This window comes from Dipodomys merriami, unplaced genomic scaffold (assembly GCF_024711535.1).
Source record: "Dipodomys merriami isolate MVZ:Mamm:240054 unplaced genomic scaffold, mDipMer1.0.p SCAF_31, whole genome shotgun sequence".
Taxonomy (NCBI): domain Eukaryota; kingdom Metazoa; phylum Chordata; class Mammalia; order Rodentia; family Heteromyidae; genus Dipodomys; species Dipodomys merriami.
In genome coordinates, this window is record NW_027204604.1 from 9017123 (window position 1) to 9039612 (window position 22490).

A 22490-nucleotide genomic window follows, 5' to 3' on the forward strand; every position below is an offset into this window, starting at 1 on the left:
TGGGTCTAAGTTAGGACCCAGCCATCTCTATCTTTAAAAAGCTTCACAGGTGACTTGATAGATAATAACACTTAAAAACCACTGTGAAAATTAGTTCCTGCATTCTCAAGTACTATGCCTCACTGTTTTCTAATGGACAGGGTGGGGTGAATAATACAATGCTGGGGTTTGTCTCATCTACTGAAGCTTGAACAAAGTGCTGATTCTGGTGCTAAAACTGGTGAGAGAGGCCAACTATCTCAGGAGGGCTACCCTGGGCAAGCCACATGGCCACATGGCCACATGCAGGGACTATTTTTGTAATGACATTTCTGTCCTTTATTTACCTAATCTTCTTAACCTGAGCTCTAGTATTTGAGTACTATACATAATAATAAAAATGTGGTAACAGCGCAGGAAAAGGTGCTCATGAGCTTTCACTAGAGAAAGCTCGATCTAGTTTCTTTTTCCTCTTACCAGTCCTTCAAATGATGACTGCTCCTATGACAAATATAATAACATGCACTCCATCAACTCAAGATATACGGTATACAACATGCAATTGTTGATAAGTACTTATGCTCTACAAGTTGATGACATATGTATCCAACATGAAATCAAAACACTTCCCTCACACTCCCTACCACAGAGAGTTCTCCCTTGGCTATCCATCCATCCTCCCATTTCCTTCTCTGATTTGGGAATAAAGACAACTTCCATCCTGATTTGCCTTTCTAGGACCACCGCTCAGTTTTTGCTCTTTTTGATTTAGCTACCACACAGTATTATTATTTTGAGATTCATTCAAGTTGTTACATATATAAACATGGTTGTTTTTGTGGTTGAGAAATATAGTCATATTAAAGATACTTCAATTTACCCATTCTTCTGTTTGACACACATTCTCGATTGTTTCCGCTTTTAGGAAAATTAACAATATGAAAAGTTGACTATAAAAATTAATGTGGATATAAGCTTTCATTTCTTTGGTATAAAAACCTAGGAACAAAATTTACAGTCATATGTTAAATGTATGGGTATGAGCCTAATCTTTTAAGAAACTGTCCAGCTATTTTCAGAATTTACATTGCTTTATGTGTGATCATTCCAGTTAATACATTCCATAATGCATTCCAAAATGCTTTGCTAGTCATCATGACTTAATGTGACCATGAAATAAAACTCAAAAGTGGACAAAATACAGTCACGGTTTCCATTGACAATAGCGTATATGCAGCTGTAGTTCAACTGGTCTTCTTGATGCTTTCTAGATTATTTTTTTTGGGGGGGGGGAGAAGAGGAGTCAATTTTTATCACTTGTTGTAAACTCAACAAGTGTTTCCCTCTCTCAATGCCTCTCACATCAAGCCTGTGTTGGCCTGTCTTCTGGGGAGGGATAGAAGGAGGGTTGGCTCTTCCATTTTGTTTGTTGGTCTTAGAATTATCTTTGTTTGGTATTTTGTGCAGGACATTTTTGAAATTCCTTGCCCAAATATGAAGGTCATTTTTAGATAAATCTAGGTTAATCTAAAACATAAATCTACCAATTGGAGGTACAAAAACTGGAATGGTATTTTTTTTTTGTGCAAGACATTCTTGAAATTCTTTGCCAAAATATGAAGGTCATTTTTAGATAAAAGTAGGCTAACCTAAAACATAAGCCTACCCTTTGGAGATATGAAAATTGAAATGCCCCACCAAGCACAAATGGGAACTCCTTTCTACACTGCTTGTTTTCATAGCAGAAATAACACATTATGAGTTACAGGAGGACCAGAAGAGGGTGCTAGAGTCTGTGTTAAACTTCTTGCCAGTAAACAATGTTTAATGTTGTCAAACACTTAAACATTATGCCATTTTTTTTGTGAGTCTAGATGTGGTTTATCTTGGTAAATTAGCTACAGGAACATGAGAAGAACAGACATTCTGCTGTTGATGGGTGAAGCAGTTTATACCGGCCATCTATACTCCCTATACTGATGGACTGCTAAGCTCAACTAGCTCCTTATTGAGTCTCTGCTAGAGGAGTGTCAATGTCATCAATCATCATATTGGATCTATTTATTTCTGCCCACAGTTCTATTAAGGTATGGCTTCACATATCTTGATTCTCTGTCATTAAGCACATACTTATCAAGGATTGCATACATTCATTGAGGGAGGACTGTCTCCTTTATCAGTCTGGAATGCGTCTCTTTAATTTTCCTTCCTCTGGAGTCTATTTGGTTTGAAATTAACATAGTGAATGCCTTATAATAATAAAATAATCCCAATCCTCTGACATTTTATTCAAAATAAATACCCCTGAGAAGCATATTATACAACCTGAGTTTTGATTCACTCTGTAAGCACTAATGTTTAAGCCATGCTCCTTTCATTCAGTCTTTTCTCAAAAGTGGGTTGCTTAAAAGTTCCTGCTTCGGCTCAGTGGCTTGGCTCTTACTGCTTATTCTGCTAAGATAATATCAGCAAGTAAAGAAAGGAAAGAGGAAGCCTGGCGCTGGTGGCAAACGCCTGTAATCCTAGCTACTCGGGTGGCTGCGATCTGAGGATCGAAGTTCAAAGCCAGCCCACGCAGGAAAGTCTGTAAAACTATTTTTTGGGGGTTGGGGGGTCCAGTCATGGGGCTTGAGCTCTGGGCCTGGGCGCTGTCCCTCAGCGCTTCAGCTCAAGGCTAGTGGTCTACCACTTGAGCCACAGTGCCACTTCTGGCTTTTTTCTTTTTCTTTTTCTTTTTTTTTTTGGGTCCGGTCATGGGGCCTGAACTCTGGGCCTGGGTGCTGTCCCTCAGCTCTTCAGCTCAAGGCGAGCGCTCTACCACTTGAGCCATAGTGCCACTTTCGGCTTTTTTCTTTTTGCTTATGTGGTGCTGGGGAATCGAACCCAGGGCCTCAGGCATGCAAGGCAAGCGCTCTACCACTGAGCCACCTTCCCAGCCCCTGGCTTTTTTCTTTTTGCTATGTGGTGCTGAAGAATCGAACCTAGGGCCTCATGCATGCAAGGCAAGCGCTCTACCACTGAGCCACCTTCCCAGCCCAGTCAGTAAAACTCTTATCTCCAATCAACCACCAGAAAACCAGAAGTGGTAGAGTGCTAGCCTTGAGCTGAAGAGCTGAGGGACAGTGCTGAGGCCCAGAGTTCAAGCCTCACGACCGACAAAAAAAAAAAAAAAAGGAAAGAGGAAATCCTTTGGGCTAAGAAAGGATTTTTGAAACGTAAGGTTTGTTTTGGAAGCTTGTTCCAAAGTGGAAATAAGCCACCTTAGATTATTCAAGAAAGTAGTATTGGATGTGAGGGAGGCACACTTCAGATTGCTTTATAGCAGAGGGTGTTGGGTACATTTCAAGACTGCTTGTGTACTGTTAATTTTATCTCAATGTCTTATAATGGTCACTTTATGCAAATACATCCCACCCTCTTCAAGCTAGCCAATCACAAGCATATTGTGGACCTAAGCTCAGCCAATCAAGCAGAGAGGCAGAGCCTGGTGTTTTAGGGATCAAATGGCAGTAGCCTGCCAGCTTAGTGAGGCTGCTTGCCAATGGTGCAACCCTTCCGCACAGAAGTTAAGTTCTGCCTTGCTGAGACAATTCTGTTTTGGTGTCTTCAGCTGTGACGCCAGCGGTCCTTGGAGAACATATTTATAAGAGTTCACATTGCTCCCTTATTAAGTCATCCTGCAGCACTTAGTCTCTCTTGAGTGACTTTCTCAGGTCTGCAAGAGTTGTGTAGTTACAAAACACTGTCCTGGTACTACCTCACCTGGTTTTCACAACCGGCCTCTCAAAGTTCAAGATGTCAATGACGTCCATTTTGTACATATGGACAACTGATGATCGAGTTGCTAACTGACTTGCCTGGAGTCCAGGGCTCTCCGGCAGTGAGTAGGAGAGGCTGGAAACCCCAAACCAATTTCCATAGACACAGAGCTTGGAGGCAATTAGCTAACTCTCTTTTAAATTCCAAATTGGCTATGCTCAGGGGGAGGCATTCATTCCATCTACCTTCGATTCATTTAAGTTACTTTGACAGCCAAATGACTAAGATTTTAATCTGTGTTGCATTTGGAGGTTACTGTGATAGCCTCAACAAATGTTTGTTGTTGCTCGCAATTAATAGAGTAATAGTAACTTAATAAACACAGGCAAACTACAGCTACATTCCAGTAAGAAGTGGGCAGATAGTGATACAAGGACCACCTTAGTCTGTAAGCATTGACAACACATTCCTTAACTTACTTGGTATACTCAAGTTTTGATCCTATCTCTGCCCGACAGGCTACTTTCTGATACCTAGAGAGACAAAATATTCATAGCAACTGTGGTGGAAATTTGGTTTTCTATTTTCCTTGCTCTCTCAAAAGAGAAGAAACGATCAATGAATGTAAGTATTTCTAGAGCACCCCCGAACTGTCAGGAAGAGGTTGAACAATGCAATACTCACTTCAACCCACATGTTGCCAGTGAGTGTAAGCAACCAAGAAAAAGGAGGAATGGATAGGGTGCGAGAAGGATTTTAATGAAAATGTTTACCTACTTGAAGGCAGGAGGAAGGAAGGGCAGATGTGGCCTCAAAATCTCCCTAGTAGGTAACGGTAGGCTTTATTTTGTGCCAACCACACTACCAAAATGCAAACTATATACACCCTTCCACTTCCCTTCTCAGACATCAGTTCCACTGTGGTGAGAGCTCTCTGGTTTTTCTAAACTCCAAGTATCGTCAGGAGAGCATCTCCCTTAAAGTAGGGGCTCAATTAAATGCTATTAAGGTAGATGGTGATTAGAGATGGACAGCAAAGGTATTAAATGCACCCTCAAATGCAGGGCAGTTTTCAGATGTACCCCTACGATTATTTGTCTAAACACCCTTGGGAACCAAGGCCAGAGATGATGGTTGGAGGAAGGGACAGAAGGGCATTAAGTGACAAGTGTGTTGGTTGGCTCTTTGTATGCATCCAAAACACTGTAGCAATGCAGCCAGGATGGACAGATCATAAAGCACTGTAGAGATGAGGAATCAGACCGGCACTGTCACTTCCCTCTAGGTGAAAGGGCTAGGTTAGAATCCAGGTTTCTGGGACCTGTAAAACCCTTAGTTTTACTTGGGCCAGTGCCACACCCTACTACCTAGCCAATCCACACTGTGAATATGAGGAAGGATATGGCAGCCATGAATTTAGAAACAGAGTATTTAAAAACAAAGCGCTGCCTTCTTTGTTTTAACCCTTGCACTCCTTCATAAGCTGCAGTATTAATATAAGCTATCTCCATCTGACCTTCCCTGATGGCCCCAAACAATTGGTGTGCTCTAAAAACTGAGAGAGGACATTAAAAAAAAAAAAAAGAACATGTATCCTAGAGAAGCAAATACTTAGAAAAAATGGCTCCTCCTGGTACAGAGCACTTACCTCAAAGGATAAACATTTTTGGCAGGATGCATTTCATCTCAGGGATAAACACCAGTTTTAAAACATATGGCAGACTGTATTGTTGGAAATAAACTATACAACGTGGGGGGGGGGAGGGGGAGAAAAACCCGGAGAAAAATGAAGAATGGGGTGACATTGTCTAAAACAAAATAAATGTACTCATTACCTGATTTATGCAACTGCAACCCCTCTGTACATCACCTTTATAATAGACAAATAATATTGACTGTAGGGCAGAATGCATTCCCTCCTAAAAGCGGTGCCCAAACATAATGGTCATACAGGTAAAGTCCTGGCCAGTCTCAGAGCCCTTGAGCCCAAGTGGTAAAAAGTGTAACACCACCAACCTGCACAACTAGAAGCCAGGCCCGGCCTCTATCACATGAATTCGCCTGATACCAAAGAGCCCAGGGTGTCTTTCCCTTTGACAGCACCACACCCGGTTAGAGGGTGTGTCTGCGGGTCTGCGGGTGGGCTTGCTGGCTTGCTTACTCAACAAAGAGCCGCCAAGTTTTCTTATTATTGTGACTAATCCTGAAATTCTTATTCGGTGATCAAAGTCGAGGACCTGGCGTGGAGTCCCCATTTTTAAAGGGAAACTTCACAAACCTTCACCGCATCCAGTGACGCACACAGACAGGCTAGGGGGAGGTTTGGTGCAGTCGGTGGCGCAGGGATGGGGACCTGGGTGGGAGGGGTGGGGACCTGGGTGGGTGGGGGGACCTGGGGTTGGGGGGAGCTACACTCGTCCCCCGAGGCAAAGCACACCGGGGGACCCCGGACCCTCGCGGCCAGAGCCCACTGAGGCGGTGCCTTCGGAGACCCTCCCGCCCCAGCCGCGCCCCCTCCCCACGCCGGTCCCGCGTCTCACCCCAGGCCGTGGGCAGCGCGAGCAGCATCAGGATCGCCAGCAAGGCTCCTCCGCAGCAGAGGGAGAGCGGGGGCGCCGGGGTCCCCCCCGGCTCCAGGGTTCTCGGAGAAGAGGCCCCCAGCATCCCCGAGCCGAGCTAGAAACCAAGGTGTCCGCAAAGCGAGCGGCAGGGGCGGAGGGGCGCGCGTCGGAGGCCCGGGCTCGGCGACCCCCGGGGCTGGGCTCTGAGTCCCGGGGCTGCGCTCGGAGCCCGGGCTCCGGCGAGGGCTCCGGCTCCGGGACCGAAAGCTTCCGATCGCGGCCGCTTCCGGGTTGCGCTTCCCGCACCAGTGGGGAGACCCGGGTGCCGAGCGAGACTCCGGCCGGCCACGCTGCGGCGGCGCGCCGGCTCGCCCCCGAGCCCGGGGACAAAGGTTGTCCTCGCGGGCGGGGCGCTGCCACATCCGTATCCACCCCTTCCCAGAACCCCGCGAGGGCGGCGGGGCCCAGGCGCCGCCCGCGGCCGCGGGGAGGATCGCAGGCCACGTGTGACGTCCGGGGCGTGCGCACGGGCGGCCTCCCCGCGGGGAGGTCGGGCTCCGCGCGCAGCGTCCCTCGGGCTCGCTGCCGGGTGCGGGGCCGGGGCCCGGGGCTGGCGTTCGACGCCTCTCCGAGGCAGTGGGAGGCGTTGGCCTCGGCCCCGCCACACGGTCGGTGATGGGTGGTTAAGAGCAGGAGATGCTAGAGACAGCGAGCGCACCGGACTCGCTCCTACGGCGGGAGCTTTGGCTTCATCCTTTGCTTAAAATTGGCGGCAAGAGAATAAAAAAGGGGATTATATATCCATACTGGCACTACTTCATACAATGGAAAAATATGGCTCTCTCTCTCTCTCTCTCTCTCTCTCTCACACACACACACACACACACACACACACACACACACACACACACACACGAGAAATAGGGTCAGGTGCTGGTGAATCACATCTGTAATCTTCACTACTTAGGAGGCTGAAGTCTGAGGTGTGTTGTAGGAAGCCAGCATCCTCCCCCCCCTCCGCCCCGGGCAAATCATCTCCCATTCTCTAGCAAAAAGACAGAAGCTAAGATGTGACTCAAGTGGTAGAGCACCATCCTTGAACAGAAGAGCTAAACCGGAGAGTGAGGCCTGGAGTTGGAATTCCGGCAACCAGCAGGGATGGGGGTGGGGGGAGTCAAAAACAAAATTATATTAGGCACTGGATTAAGGATTCAAGGGTGAGACCTGGGCTGTGGGCTGAATAAAGTCACTGCCACCCTCCTAAGGTCACTACATCTCAATCTGTGTCACACTACCAGGTAAAAGGGCTTTGCAGAAGTGATCAAATCAAGGATGTTGAGTTGAGTACAGCGTCCAGAGTTACCCAGGTGTGGCTGATGTAATCACAGGGAGGGGAAGGAAGGGAGAGAGGGAAGGAGGTCACCAAGAAAGCCAAGGCCAGAGCTGCATTAGGAGCCAGGGAATGCTTGCTGCTTCTAGAAGCTGGAAGAGACTGCAAGAAACGTTTTCTCGTGGAGCTTTCGGAAACAATTTGTCTTACCAACACCATTCTGGGACACTTGAGTCCTAGAAAACTCATTAACTCGTTTTCACTGCTGACCTCCACAATTCTGAAGAATCAATTTGTGTGGCTTTCAATCACAGAACACTAATGGATAGGGGGGACAAGGGGGGGTTGCTCTACAGAGCTAGAGAGCTAGCACACTTCAATTTCTGTAAAGCAGTGCTAATGTCTTAACACCTGTAATCCTAACTACTCAAGAGGCTGGGATCTGAGGAGTGTGGTTCAAAACCAAGCCAGGCAGGAAGGGCCATGAAAGTCTTATTTCCAGTTAACAACAAAAACCAGAATTGCAGCTGTGGCTCAAGTGGGAGAGTACTAGCCTTGAGCCCAAGTCCAGGACTCGCCCAATTTCTTTTCTTTAAAAAAATGCATACACACATATTACACATTGTAATTGTCTATCGTATTTGTCTATCTATTTATTTTGGTGTGGCATCTGTGGCTCATGCCTGTAATCCTAGCTACACAGAAGGCTGAGATTTGAGAATCACAGTTGGAAACCAGCCTGGGAAGTGAAGTCTGAGAGATTCTTATCTCCAATTAATCACAGCAAAAAGCAGGAAGTGGTGCTGTGGCTGAAGTGGAATAGTTTAGCCTTGAGCAAAAAGGAGCACCATGTAATTTGCTTCCTTTTAATTTTTTTTTTTTTTTTTGAGGAGAAAGGAGGAGGCTCAGATTCTAATTCCTTTTAATCTTGAGAGAATGGCTCTTTTGAAGCAAAGCATTCCTGATTTGGCCAGGTTGCCTGACCCTTGTTTATATTTTAGTTACATAACTCTGTTCCTGAGCACTTTAATTAAGACATCCTGTTAGAAGGTCCTTTAATTATATCCTGTTAATTAAGCCACCTCTTTTTGCAGATTGTGAACGTGAGCTCAACCAATCTGAGCTGAGGGCCAGGGCCTTCAGGGTGAGGGATTAAAAGGGAGCAGCCTGCCTGCTCTGTGTGCTTGCTTGCCAGGTTTTTGGCTGATGGTGCGTTCTTCTGCAGAAGTAAACTTTGCCTTGCCAAGTTCTTTTCAAGTTGGTGTCCTTATTCTGATGCAGCACCCCAACATCCAGAGCTATTTCTAACCATGAGACAGAAGGACTTGGGAGTGAATAGATGAGCGTTAGTGAAGGTCAGGAGGTGTAAGTTTATTAGGCAGAGGGTAGGCTTCCAATGCTCCTTATTTCTCACCAGTTTCCATTGGGCTCTGTCTTAAGACTCTACCATAAGAAACACCAGCATTGGTCATAGACTTATGACACTTCCTTTACCATTTATTCAAAGATCTGCAGCTGGGTGCTGGTGGCTCACACCTGTAATCCTAGCTACTCAGGAGGCTGAGATCTGAGGATTGGGGTTCAAAGCCAGCATGGGTAGAAAAGTCCACGAAACTCCTATCTCCAATAAACTACTCAGAAAAAGTCAGAAGTGATGTTGTGGCTCAAGTGGTAGAGTATTAGCCTTGAGCACAGAGAAGCTCAGGGACCTAGAAACACACACTCACACACACACACACACACACACACACACACACACACACACACACACACACACACACACACACACACTTCTGCTGTTATCTTTCCAAGTTCTCAAAAGTCATGGACTGAGCCAGATTACAATAAGGTATGTTCAGGGAATAGGATTATGTTTGCCTCTGATAGCTTTATAACCCACTCTATCAGAACAGGTGGTTTTGCACACTTGGTTTTGCAGTCATCTTGTCCCTCTGCTTTCTCCTCCCAATCTTAGAAGGACTAAGTTCCTTACTCTCATTTTAGTTTCTCCACGGCTACTTCCATCCTGATCCTCAGTGACTTCAATTTGGTATTTTCCAAATAGTTGGCTTTTGGAGTGCCTGGAGTCTGTCCTGTGCTCCGTCATGAATACCCTTGTCCATGCTCTTGTCACTGAAACTGCATCCTCCAAACTGCAACCATCTCACTTCTCCAGATACCAATCCTATACCCCTACTACCCCGACACTCACAATCTCTGGATCTCTTGGTACCTACAGCAATGGCTGGCCTTACTTTAGTCACGACTCACTTCAAGTGGCCCATTGTAATTCCACCAAGGATTTCCACCATTATATAATCCATTGGTCTTCCATTCTAAATGACAGTTTCAGGTGTTTTTAATCTTGCTATTGAACACTAACACCTCCTTCATCATCCATCATCTCTATTTATAGCTTTGCTTCCTTCATCACTGAGGAAATAGAACCCTCTCAAAGAGAACTTCAACATGTTCTAACATCACTCCACCCCAACACTTACATTTGGCTTCAAAAGTCTTATTTCCTGCTACTATTGTTACAGAAAATACTCTGGGAAGAAGCAAGCCACACTGGGAGAACTGGGGCCTAGAGGAGTTTCCAAACTGAACCCCAGTGGTGAGGAGTACAATCTATTATTGGGTAGAGCACAAATGTTTTGACTTTGGGTGTAGCCCAATGGTAAAGTTCCTGGAAAATTACTTGTAAGCTGGTTCTGGCAGTAGTAGATTTAGTTCTGATAATGGCTGACTTTCCTCATCAGTATGTTCAGTAATGTTCACTCCTTTATGTGAGGATAAGCTGTGTAAACTCAGTTATTATACTTGCTCAAGGGTAACACTCAAGGATTTTTTCTTTCTATACCACTCCATTTTTCTTCTCTCCCTGCCTCCCTTCCTCCCCAACTCATTTCTACTAGGTTTTCCCACCTGCAGGGTAATGAGTCATTCCCAAACCACAGCAAGAGTATCGCCTCTTCATTATGTTCCCATTCAATGTTCCTTTTGCTCAGAATGTTCTTTTCCTAGGAATCTGTCTTCTGTTCTCTTGAGTTCTTTTTCTCAGATTTGACTGCCTTAACGGAGTCTTTCTTGGAACATTCATTCTGAGCATATACTTTCCTAGTTCCCTGCTTTGTAATTTTTAAGTGTTTTTTCCCTCATTGCCATCTGACAATTTATTATTTGGCTCTCCCTTACCAATAAGGGTTTCATGAGACCACATCAGTTTATCACTGTCATATCCCATGACCTGGAATTATTTATTGAATGAATGACTGAAATGACTGGTTGAAACAGTTAACGTCAACAAGTCGTTCAGAAAATATGGTGGTTAAAAAGCAAAGAAGAGAAGGGAAAGAGAAATATTAGAAGAGAAACATGGATAGTTTCAGGAGTACTTACTTTCAGATTGGGGATATGGCTAATGGTTATTTATTTACTTTTGTTGGTCATGGGGCCTGAATTCTGGGTCTGGGCGCTGTCCCTCAGCTCTTCAGCTCAAGGCTAGTGCTACACCACTTGAACCACTGCACTACTTCCAGCTTTTTCTGCTTATGTAGTGCTGAGGAATCGAACCTAGGGCCTCATGCGTGCAAGGCAAGCACTCTACCACTGAGCCACTTTCCCAGCCCTATTGGTTACTTTAAATGAGTCCTTTCCTTTGGAATCCCCTTCCCCAGCTTTTCGACTGGGAATCCATGTTTTCTTCCAGTTCTGCATGCTTCTGGTAGACTGTGGGACCGCCTTCTGATGTTTTGTAGCAGATAATTCTCTGTTGTGGAGATCATTCTGCATGTAAGGTATTTAGTATGTCTGTCTGGCCTTTACCCATTAGATGCCAGTAGCATCCTCTCCCTCCCATTGTAGCCACAAAAACTGACTCTAAACACTACCCAGTAATACCACTTGGGGGCAGAATCACCCCACATGAGAACCATTGAGATAAAGCAATTCTACCTAAACCTCCACAGCGGAACAAACTATTCAGCTCTTACCTTCTGCTTATTTGATTACCCTGACCCCACTAATTGGTTTATTTGGCGGCATGTATCCCTATTTGGACAAATCAGAGCTATCAAGTAGAGTTATTGAATAGAACTATTGAAGTTGATGATGAGAGAAGCTCTTTGTACTGGAATGTGAAATTAATGGCATGTGGATTGGACGTTGTCAACAATAGGTTGCCAGTGGTTAGGGAGTATCTGCCACAGAGAGAAGTCAAGGAAAAGCAGTGTGGGAGGGAAGATCTATTCCTGAGGATGCATTGGGTGTCTTGAATTCCTGTTTTGGCAGAGCAAGTGACATGTGTGGCCTTTCTGTCATGTGACAGTGTACTGATTTTGGCCTGCATTGGTCTGAGATGGATGACGGTCACTTGCAGAATGTGTCTGGGCTTGGTGAGGCTTGGAGGTGGGAAGGAGCCATCTGAGCTTGGAGAGGGTATCGTTAATGGAACAATGTTCTAGAAGAAACAGAAAGGGATGAGAATAAAATGATGTGGTCTGTGGAAGCAGAGGCTGGAGATAAGTTTGAGTGAGTGGGTGTAGCTAGGCATGGAAGTAGAGGGAAGAGAAGCTCACACAATTACCCTCTGGCGATGAGAAGGGAAGGAGGGATACCGGTGGAATTGATGGTTTGATGTGAGTAAAGAGATAATATGAGGAAATTAAAATGACACCAATGGTGAATGCATAGGAGAGGCTAATAACACTCCTCTTCTGAGTATATATCCCAAAGTCTAGGAAGCAGTATCTGAAGTGAAACGTGTACACCCATGTTTATAACAGCATTATTCACTATAGCCAAGAGGTAGGAAACAAACCATGCTCCTAACTGGAGGAAAGGACAAGCAAGGCATGGTCTGTGCATGTACTGTGGTTACAAGTGTTACCCACACACCCCTGTGGTGAAGGCTACATTCCCAGTTGGTCATCATGATTGGAAGGCAGCAGAACTTTAAGAAGGAGTAACCTCCTCAGAGGAAGTTAGGTCATGCAGGCGTATCCTGGAAGTGGATACTGGAATGTTCCATACTCTAAGCTATTTAAAGCAGTCAGTGTCACAGCAACAGGAAGCGGTAATGGAAGACCAGGAGAAATAAATTTGTTTAGTAGACACGAAGTCTCAGCTTCACAAACATTAAAATAAAAGTTCCTGAGATCTGCTTCATAACAACATAACAAATCTCAGGATGCACCATGAGCTGTGTACTTAAAAATGATTATGATGGTAAATTCCAAGTTAAATATCTTGTATTTTTGAAACCACATTAAAAAAAAAACAAATCAGCTACGTAGCTATGGTGGCTCAGGCTGCAATTCTAGCTAATTGAGAGGTGGAGATCAGGAGGATTACAGCTCAGTGCTGGACAGCACAAAGAAGTTTACTGAGACCTTCATCTCAACCAGTAAAAGCTGGGCACTGTGGCATGTACCTGTCATCCCAGCTGTGTTGGAGATAGAAATTTGAGGTTCACGGTCCAGGCTGGTCCTGGCATAAATGTACAACTCCATTAAAAAATAACTAAAACAACCAAAGATGTAGAAAAGCACTCCATTTCTGAGAATATATCTGAAAATCATGAAAGCAGTATCTGAAGTGATTTTGTAAATGTAGTTTAAATGGCAGAGTGCCCATCTAGCAAGCTCAAGGCCATGATTTCAAACCTCAGTAACACCCAAAATAAAAATGAAAACAAAAGATGTGGATTGGGAGCATATCTCATCTAGGAGAAGATGAACAGAGGAAATCATCAGTGAGGAGAGTTTTGTTTCTCAATAGTTTAACTAATTGAATAAAAGGAAATCAGCAGCGACAACTAGTATCTAGTGGGAAAGAATGGATGGATTGGAGGAAGGTGTTGGCTGGAAAATAAGGATGAGTCTTGGGGGTGTAGGTTGAATTTGTGAATTGGAGTTTGGCAAGAATGGTCAGGTGTTTATATCCAGAACGAATAACTATTAAACATGAGCTCTAGAAACTCTAAGATTATGCTTATCATTCAAGAGTTCATTGACTCCAGAAAGACCAAGTCACATAAGGCAAATCTGTTTTTAAGCAAATATAATTTATTTTAACAGCTTATGTACACTTTATGAAATTACATCCTACCAGCTACTGAAGCTCATGAGAAAACTATGAAGTATCTAACACTCTAATTGTACACTAAATGTTTATTTATTATTTTTTTTGTCAGTTGTGGGGCTTGAACTCTGGGCCTGGGTGCTGTCCCTGAATTCTCCAGCTCAAGGCGAGTGTTCTACCATTTGAGCCACAGCGCCACTTCCAACACTAAATATTTATAAGTATAACTTTACAACAACTTCAAAACCATGTGCAAATTGAGATTACCAAGTGACTATGATAAAGAATATTCAGTGTCCTGAGAAATATTCCAACCAAATGGGACTAATTAATCATATCAGAGAAGAGAGCTACTATTAAAAATAAAGCCAGTGTTCCCAATAAGGTGTGTCCATCATAACCATACTTTGTCATAAGGCTTCCGGTGGATCTCAAGTTCAGCTTCAGAAATTCTTGTACCATACCCAGTAGAAAGGTGGGCTCCATCTGTACCATCTAGCAAGGTTTCTTTGTTTTGGAGAATAAGTGCAAAGGGAAAGTTTTAGCTTATGAAATCATTTCACTGATGTGGAGACCACAGAAAGAGACTTGCTGATATTTGAAGTTCTTGAGTTCATGTGCAGTTGGATCCCAGTCCAGGAGGCACTGAAATAGATCATTTCTGTTCAGCATGAATAGCAGCAGTGAAAGTTAAAGTGTAAATAAGGAAGGCATTAACGTTCAACCTACAAGTCAGCTAGAATGTTTGTAAAGCTTCAAGAAACTATCATTCTGTTAAGAAGTACTTCTCACTTGACATGATCTAGAACAAATATATAATGCTAGATGAGGGAGAAATGGAAGAAATACTCTATTTCTCACGTGTATATTAATTCTATAGATGTTTATGCAATAGCTTTACTACGAGGCCTCACAGGTTTGTATTTAGGGACCCCTGTGCCACGATGTTCCTCTGTTTCCCTCTTCCTTTTTCTACAATTCCCTGGCAGCGAGCAACTCTTTCTTCCTTAATGGCCACAAGGGGTTTTTTTGTACCTTGCTATGGTACTTAATCTTTCATTAGGACACACACAAGTCTTAATTGTCTTAGTGAAATAAGGGGCAGAGGTGGTTGTGTAGGAGAAAGCAGTCTGAACTTGAATTCTTGACTTTGTTGCAGAGAAAGTTTTCAACCTTAGTTTTTCTCATCTTGCAAATGAATCCTGTGTTATCTGGAGATAACAGCCATCTTTTCAAAGCGGTGGTAAGGGCCAAATGAGGCAAGGATGAAAGACCCACAGCATAACTTATGCCTGCCAAGGTAACCTTCCAATGAATAATCCCCAGTTTTTCCATGGAACTTCTGGCAGACCGGTCACAGGGTCTGTCTCCTTGTTCACTAGCAACATAATCCCTAACATCTTTCCCAACTCAGCTCCGTTCTGGAAACAGAACCACTGGAAGAGAACTTCACCATGTGCATTTCCCATCCCCCTTCCCACCCATCTTTGTCTATGCCCTGTGTTCTGACTTCTCTTCTGTGACTCAGTCCTTGACCATTTCAGGGCAGTGACTCAGTCTTGACCATTTCAGGGTAACTCCTCTGTTTAAGAAGCAGGTCTTAATGCAGCCAGATGTTGCCCCAGCATGTTTCCTTCTCCCCTGCCTTCTATTATATTCATTAAATGATTAGATCATTCATTACAATCATTAGATCATTCCCTTCAGCCTATAAAAACCACACTATATTTAATCATTCTTCAGAATTCTTTCCCTTGACTTCTTATTTATTTTTTCCCCACTTAAGTCATGCTATTGCTCTATTTATCTGGTCCTCCTGATGGGAAAACAGGGGAGGGAGGTGTCTATAGTTAATATGTACAATTTCCCTTCCTTCACTTCCCTCCCCCCTCCTCTCTCTTGGTTAGACATGGGGCTTGAAATCTGGGCCTGCACGCTGTACCTAAGCTTTTCAGCTCAAGGTGAGGGCTCTACCACTTGAGCCACAGTGCCATTTCTGGCTTTTTTGAGCAGTTTATTGGAGATAAGAGTCTCTTGGAGTTTCCTGCCTGGGCTGGCTTTGAGCCACATGGAGGCTGAGATCTGAAGATCTCAGGTGTGAGTCACTGGCACCCAGCTATCTTTTTTGACTAATTGGTAACACTTGACCAAGTTGGTTGTTCCTTCCTCTATAAACTTCTCTCTGCACTTGACTTTAGCATATCCTACTTTGCAGCTTTGGCTCAAGCTGCTGCTTCCATTCTTTATTGGTCTCTTCTCTATGACTTTAATATTGCAAGATCCAAGGCTCAGGGCTTAGATTTTTTTCCCTCCTTGTTACCTCCTAGATGATCTTCAGATCTTATTTAGTTTATCCATATGCTTACAAGGTCCAAATGTGTATGTCCAGCCTGGCCTATTGTTCACAGCGCAGCGCTAGCTGTGCATCATTGGCCTTCTCGACACTGAGCTGGATGTCCATGAGACATCTCACGCTTAGCATCTCCAAAGTCTTAAGTCCCGATTTCTCTTCCTAGCCTCACTCTTCACACTCAGTTATCTTAATGCCAACTCTATCCTTCTAGATGCGTAAGCCAAAAATGATGCCGCCAGGGCAGCTTCACGGATGCCTCTCTTTCTCCCTTATATTCTGGTAAACACCGTCTGCAACTCTTATTATTATTATCTCTAAAAGAAAATGTGTGTAGAACCTGCCAGTTTCTTCCCCGAATTATTGTAATTGATTCCCCATCACGCACCCTTGCTCTCCTAAAGTCTCTTTCTCACACAGCAGTTGAAGTGATTATGTAGCACTTGAGCTCAAAGCGCCAAGGGTTCCCATGTCAGCATCCAAAGTTATTAGGACAATGTAGCATTCTCTCTACAATCATTACCCTTTCTCTCAATCATTCCCTCTTCTCTCTCTGATTGGATTTCTACCATTCTCCTCCTTGTCTATGATATGCTTACTGGCCACCTGAGGGGTGCTTCCAACACATCAGGCACCCACCACCTTCTGGCTATTCTTTCTTTTTGGAGTGCTCCTTCTCAACGGAGTCACACAGCTGGCCCTTTGCTTCCCTGAAGTCTTTATACAACGCACACTTTCTCAGTGAGGTCTCCCTTGCAACTGTCTTTTTCTCTGTCCCCTTTGGCCTATTTCTCTTCATAACAGTTCTTATTTTCTTTGTTTTGCTCTTAGTCATTTTATTAGTATTTGTTGAATGGACAAATGGGTTTAAAAACTAAGAACACGAGTTGACAATAGTAAGTATGCAAATGATTAATGCTCTGGCATGATGATTGACACCTGTGAGATACAACCATATATATTTTTAGTAGTTATTGATTAAAAATGAAGGCAGTCTGGACATAGGCATTAATAAAAATATTTCAGGGGCATTAGATACCAATTTGTCTTCTTTCAGCTTGCTGGGTTGTACGGATCAACAGAATAACCGTCTCGTGTTTCTAAGTGAAGCACTCCTTCTTTAGGCTTTGCATTTGTATAATAATGGCTAAATGGAAGAAATAAGAAAAAAGGATAAAATAATCAGCTTTATTCCTTGATCATGATTACGATAAAGATGTATCAATTGTTTGCTTGTCATTTTCCCAACTTTTAGTACTTTGCACAGATGATTTCATCTTACTGTCTTTAATATCTTATGAAGTAAATACTATAACTTCCTTTTATTTAATGGCACATGAGAATAATTTGTGACTTTGCTAACTGCCCATGTCAGAAGCAGGTGGTAGATAGTTTTATTCCATGTCTAGGATGACTCTCAAAGCTAACAGCGATGATCCTCAAATTGAAAGAAGAAAAATTGAAAAAAGCAATTTTTATTTTATCATGTGGGATCAGTTTTATATTACAATTTAAAAAGAAACTTGCATATTTGATGTTCAAGTTGAAATTCTCACATACTGATGCAGCACTGAAAACTTAAGACACATGACAGTGTTTTAATTTGATTCTTTGAAAGCACATGTGTGTGTGTGTGTGTGTGTCCATCAGTCTATCTCTGTTTGTCTGTGTGCATTGATGGGAATTAAGCCCAGGCTTTCAGTCATGCTAAGAAAACACTCTACTATTGATCTCCATCCATAGACTGGCTATACTTCTAAAACCACTTTAGCAGAATTAGTGAAGGACAATAAAATGTGATTATATTATCATATAAGGCTTTGAAAAAACCAGTGGGGAAAGAAAACTACTGCTGAGGCAACCTTACACCATGTCTCATACTAGCATATTTAAGAAATCAGTTTATAGGAGACACATTAGGAATAATACAGAAGGAAAATTTTAGGCCCCTGTGAGATTTAGGCTTTGTTAAAGTACCTTAGATAGCCTAGAAAAGAATAACATAATCTTTTCCAAATGTTTGTTTTAAAAATACTTAATTTTTACAATATTGATTCTAATATTTAATTAAAATTAAATATTTTAATTTTAAACATTTAAACTTTTAGTTAAATATTTAATTATTTAAATCAAAGCATTTAAATATATTTTTAAATATTGATTTTTAAGTGTTTATTACTCCTCTATTAAAAGGATTCTAGAGAGCTCAAGTGTCAAATATTATGTCAATTATTAGAAAATAAACTAAAGCTAGGCTCTGGTGGCTCACACCTATAATCCACTACTTAAAAGGCGGAGATCTGAGGAATACAGTTCAAAACTAGCCCAAGCAGGAAAGTCTGTGAGATTCTTATCTCCAATTAACTACCAAAAAGCCAGAAGTGTAGGTGTTGCTCAAGTGGTAGAGCACTAGCTTTGAGCCCCAAAACTCAGGGATAGCACTTAGGCCCTGAATTCAAGCCCCAGGACCAGCACACACACACACACACACACACACACACACACACACACACACACACACACACACACACACACACACACACACACACACACACACACACACACACACACACACACACACACCACCACCACCACCACCACCACCACCACCACCACCACCACCACCACCACCACCACCACCACCACCACCACCACCACCACCAAAAACAACAATTACAACATAAATTATTAATTAATAAAGTAAAATAAGTTAGAAAATGTAAACAAGAGAACAAGACAGGAATTTACTATCACATATATGCTCTGTTCATATCAGGGCATTTAAAGACAGTATATGGATAACAAATGAGCAAACGATAATAAACATACTGGAGCTCTATGAAGTGTTTGCATTGTAAGCATTTCTAAACTTTCAGTGTTCCCCACACATGCAGTGGTCTGATAGCAAAGTTAGTAGTAGCATGAAGGAAAGAGATAGAGACCACAGTTTCTATTTATTTAAACTTTTAATTACTTTTAGCCAAAATTAATCTTCTAGCTTCCTGTGGGGAAAGTCATGCAAATAACAGACTTTTTTTTTTTTGAGACCCTTCTTTTTCTTGAATTCTATGGAACAGAGTGGTTTTTTTCCTGCTCAGTCTGGTCTCATCCATCTTTTTTACTTTGTTACTTTTTCTGTTCTTCTTAGTGTCAAGGCTTTCAGTGTGATACTGGTGACACCTGCCTGATCCCACGCCCTTCCCCCAAGCCCTCCATCCCCATGCTCAGAATATAGGCTAGATTGAGCTGGTTATGTTTCTCCATGAGCTGCTCCTCTCTTCTCTTGGTGAGACACTGGATCACAATCATAGGAGTTGTTCTGTGTACCCCTAGCTCCCCACATCCAGCGAATCACTAAGTCCTGGAAATCCTAATCAGGTCAATAGCAAAGATACCTCTTATCTGTGTGCCTCCTCCTAATTCCTGCCACTGCTCCCTTAGTGGAGAGCTGGATCCTACTCCGGCATTGGAAAATGCCAATCTGAAGACTTCCCTGCCTGAGATCCTGAAGGACCAACTCAGCTCCCTGTCATGACATGCAAGTGTATGGAAGATCTGCCTCATGACCTGTGATCACCTTCCTGTCAGAGTGCATATCCTACTACTAGGCTTTGTGAGTGAGTCTAATGTGGGGGTAGTCACAGTAGGTACAGTTCAGTAGCTACAGAACAAAAGAAGACTAAATAGACACAGTCACCATCTCTCTTCAGATCCCTATTTCCCTAGCAACACACACAAGGCTTCTGAACTTACCGTCCTCTGTATTTTATTATCATGAATAAGGCGATGACAGCCAAGATAATAAGCAGTGCTGAACCGGCACAAATACCTGGAGTGGGAGGAGGGGGGGGGGAAAGCAGTGAATTTCAAATGTCACAAGAATATGACCTATTATGAAGCGATTGTGAAGGCTATACCTTTTCTCAACCAGAAATGCTGAATTCCTGGAGGATTACAATTGAACTTAAGATTTTTTTCTTCCTGATTTGATCCAGTTCATTTAATTGCTAAAGTACCAAGCACTTGACCACAGATTTTCAGTCAAATTTCCATTGAGCTTCTCTGTTCCTTTCCATTTTACTTGTAATATTCTTATCACTAGGTTGAAATTAGGCACATAGGATGCCAGGATCTTGTGATTTTGTCTAACAACACTTGACTCTCGGTGACAAATTTATTTTGCTACAACATCGTAAGGCTGCTGAATTCTAATTCTGCTGCACTAAATCATGCAGCAGGGATTTAAATACCAAAAGCTAATGAAAATCAACCTTTTAACTTAGGAACCAGTACTAGATGGCGGTTTAAGTCAGTCTTCCAGTGCTATCCTAAAGAAGTATTTTGTAACATGCATGTTCATTACAATATACTTAAAATACCAAAGAAGATCATATACAGTGGGTTAAAGTGAAAAAAATATTAACAGGAAAAATATGGGGTGTCTAATTGTATATGTATTTATGAAACATTGTAATAACAGCTTTTGTCCAAGTGCTTAGGGAAACTTACCACCAAGAATCGGAATCAATGATCCTAAGGAGAATATAAAATAAAAACATCAGTTGTAGTATCACTATCCATTGTCCCCCAAGTTCCTTTATCTTCTGATTATGTGCTGTGAAAACACTCAGCTCCCTTCCCAGTTTGCTTATAAACTATTAAATCATTGAGTTATAACAACTTTTTTTTGATTGGTCGTGGGGCTTTAACTCTGGGCCTGGGTGCTGTCGCTCAGCTCTTCAGCTCAAGGTGAGCACTCTACCACTTGAGCCACAGCGCCACTTCCGGTTTTCTGGTAGTTTACTGGAGATAAGCATCTCAAAGACTTTCCTGCCTGGGCTGGCTTTGAACTGCAATTCTCAGAACTCAGCCTCCTGAATAGCTAGGATTACAGGCGTGAGCCACCAGTGCCTGGCTATAACAACTTTAAAAAAAAATTATGTAATAACTCATTGATTTGTTTTTCACTTTAGTTAAGTAAGTTGGGGGAGTTCTCTATGGGTAAAAAGCCAACATATTCAGCTTTATAATTAGTGATTTTTCAGGATAGAATGCAACAAGATGGGAAATCTCTGCTACAGCTCTTTACAAAATGGAAGAATGTTAATTTTGTTTGCATTGTTTACTTTTCTTAACTGAGCTCCCCTCTTTTGATTTCCTTTTATTTTTGTCCCTCACTCTCAGAAAGATATACTTTTTCTAGAATAGATACCTAGCTTCAAGATAATTGGTTATAATTGCACTGGTCAAAGACCTGTACCAATTGAAGTCTTGGGAGTCTCAAACATTGTACTTGACTGAGACAAACATCCGTGAAGTACCCTGTACTTACTTGATCTGCAGACCGCTAGGGGAGGGTTCCACTGGTGGTCACCCTGGCACTGGCTCTGGGGGCTGCCGTCCAGGGTGTACCCATCTTCACACTCCACGGTTACAATAGCTCCATACTGATACACTCTCCCTGGCTCCAGTCCCTTCTGAATTCCATTGATCTCTTCAGGAAAGCTACAGTTTACCTCTGCAATGAAAGGTATCTAGTTGAAGCAGATTATAGTTGGTTCTCCTAATGGAAAGCTTCCTGAGATCAATTTATTTCATTCTCAGTATGCAAAGTGGCTTTCAGCCACCTGTTTCAACCACTTGAAGATAATTTAAGCTGGATTGGTTTCTTTTTTTTGGTGCCTTTATGTCTATGCTAACAGTTTTGGATATTTTGAATGTCTTCTTAGAATGGGAAGTATCATAATTACTGTTGCTCTGCACTTCTAGTCTTACTCTGTGATTATTCGTGTGCATACATGCTTTGTTATTTCTTCTTTCATTTGTTCAGCGTAGAGGTCAATAGTATAAGATCGTTGATTGGAATACTGACTACCTCCTGAGCAAGTTAGAAATCTCTCTATGCCACAAGGACCCCACCCATGAGAAAGAAATAATAATGGAACCATCTTCCATGGAACTTATCAAGGTTAAGGTAAGGCCTGTGCATAATATCTAGTATTTTGTAAAAAGTACTCTAGAATATTAGATGTTAACTTACTGCTTGTATTTCCTATACTTTGTTGGGAAAATGAAAATCACTTTCTGAGATTTTTATACACATTTTACCCACACTGCCTATAAGAGCAAATGAACTCAAAATGCTTGTAATGTTCTTGTAACGGTGTTTTGTCATATGCACTCATAGCAACAGTCACTATAACGTGAATACAGTCTGTGCTTTAGTTCAGTTTATAAAGCCACTTTAACTTTCTATATCTGAAATGACTCCATAAGGGTCAGTAGCTGGGCAGAATATAACGAAAGGCTTTTTGTGTATGTGTGTGCTGATCCTGGAGCTGAACTCAATTGCTGGGTGCTGTCCCGAGCTTTTTTTTTTCTTTTTTTTTTTTTTTTTTGCTAAAAGCTAGCATTCTACCCTGTAAGC

General features: G+C 42.6%; 1 protein-coding gene across 1 annotated transcript in view; it reads right to left on the reverse strand.

The window, feature by feature from the left end:
• Positions 1–22490, reverse strand: part of Cr2 (complement C3d receptor 2) — a 78815-nt gene that overhangs the window by 29713 nt on the left and 26612 nt on the right. Inside the window, exons 23-28 of the mRNA XM_070041422.1 lie at positions 21396–21581; positions 20573–20596; positions 19817–19892; positions 17120–17210; positions 6480–6998; positions 6279–6414 (exon numbers count right to left, since the gene is read on the reverse strand). Coding sequence (XP_069897523.1) covers positions 6279–6414; positions 6480–6998; positions 17120–17210; positions 19817–19892; positions 20573–20596; positions 21396–21581 — 1032 coding nt within the window. The remainder of the gene's footprint in view (positions 1–6278; positions 6415–6479; positions 6999–17119; positions 17211–19816; positions 19893–20572; positions 20597–21395; positions 21582–22490) is intronic.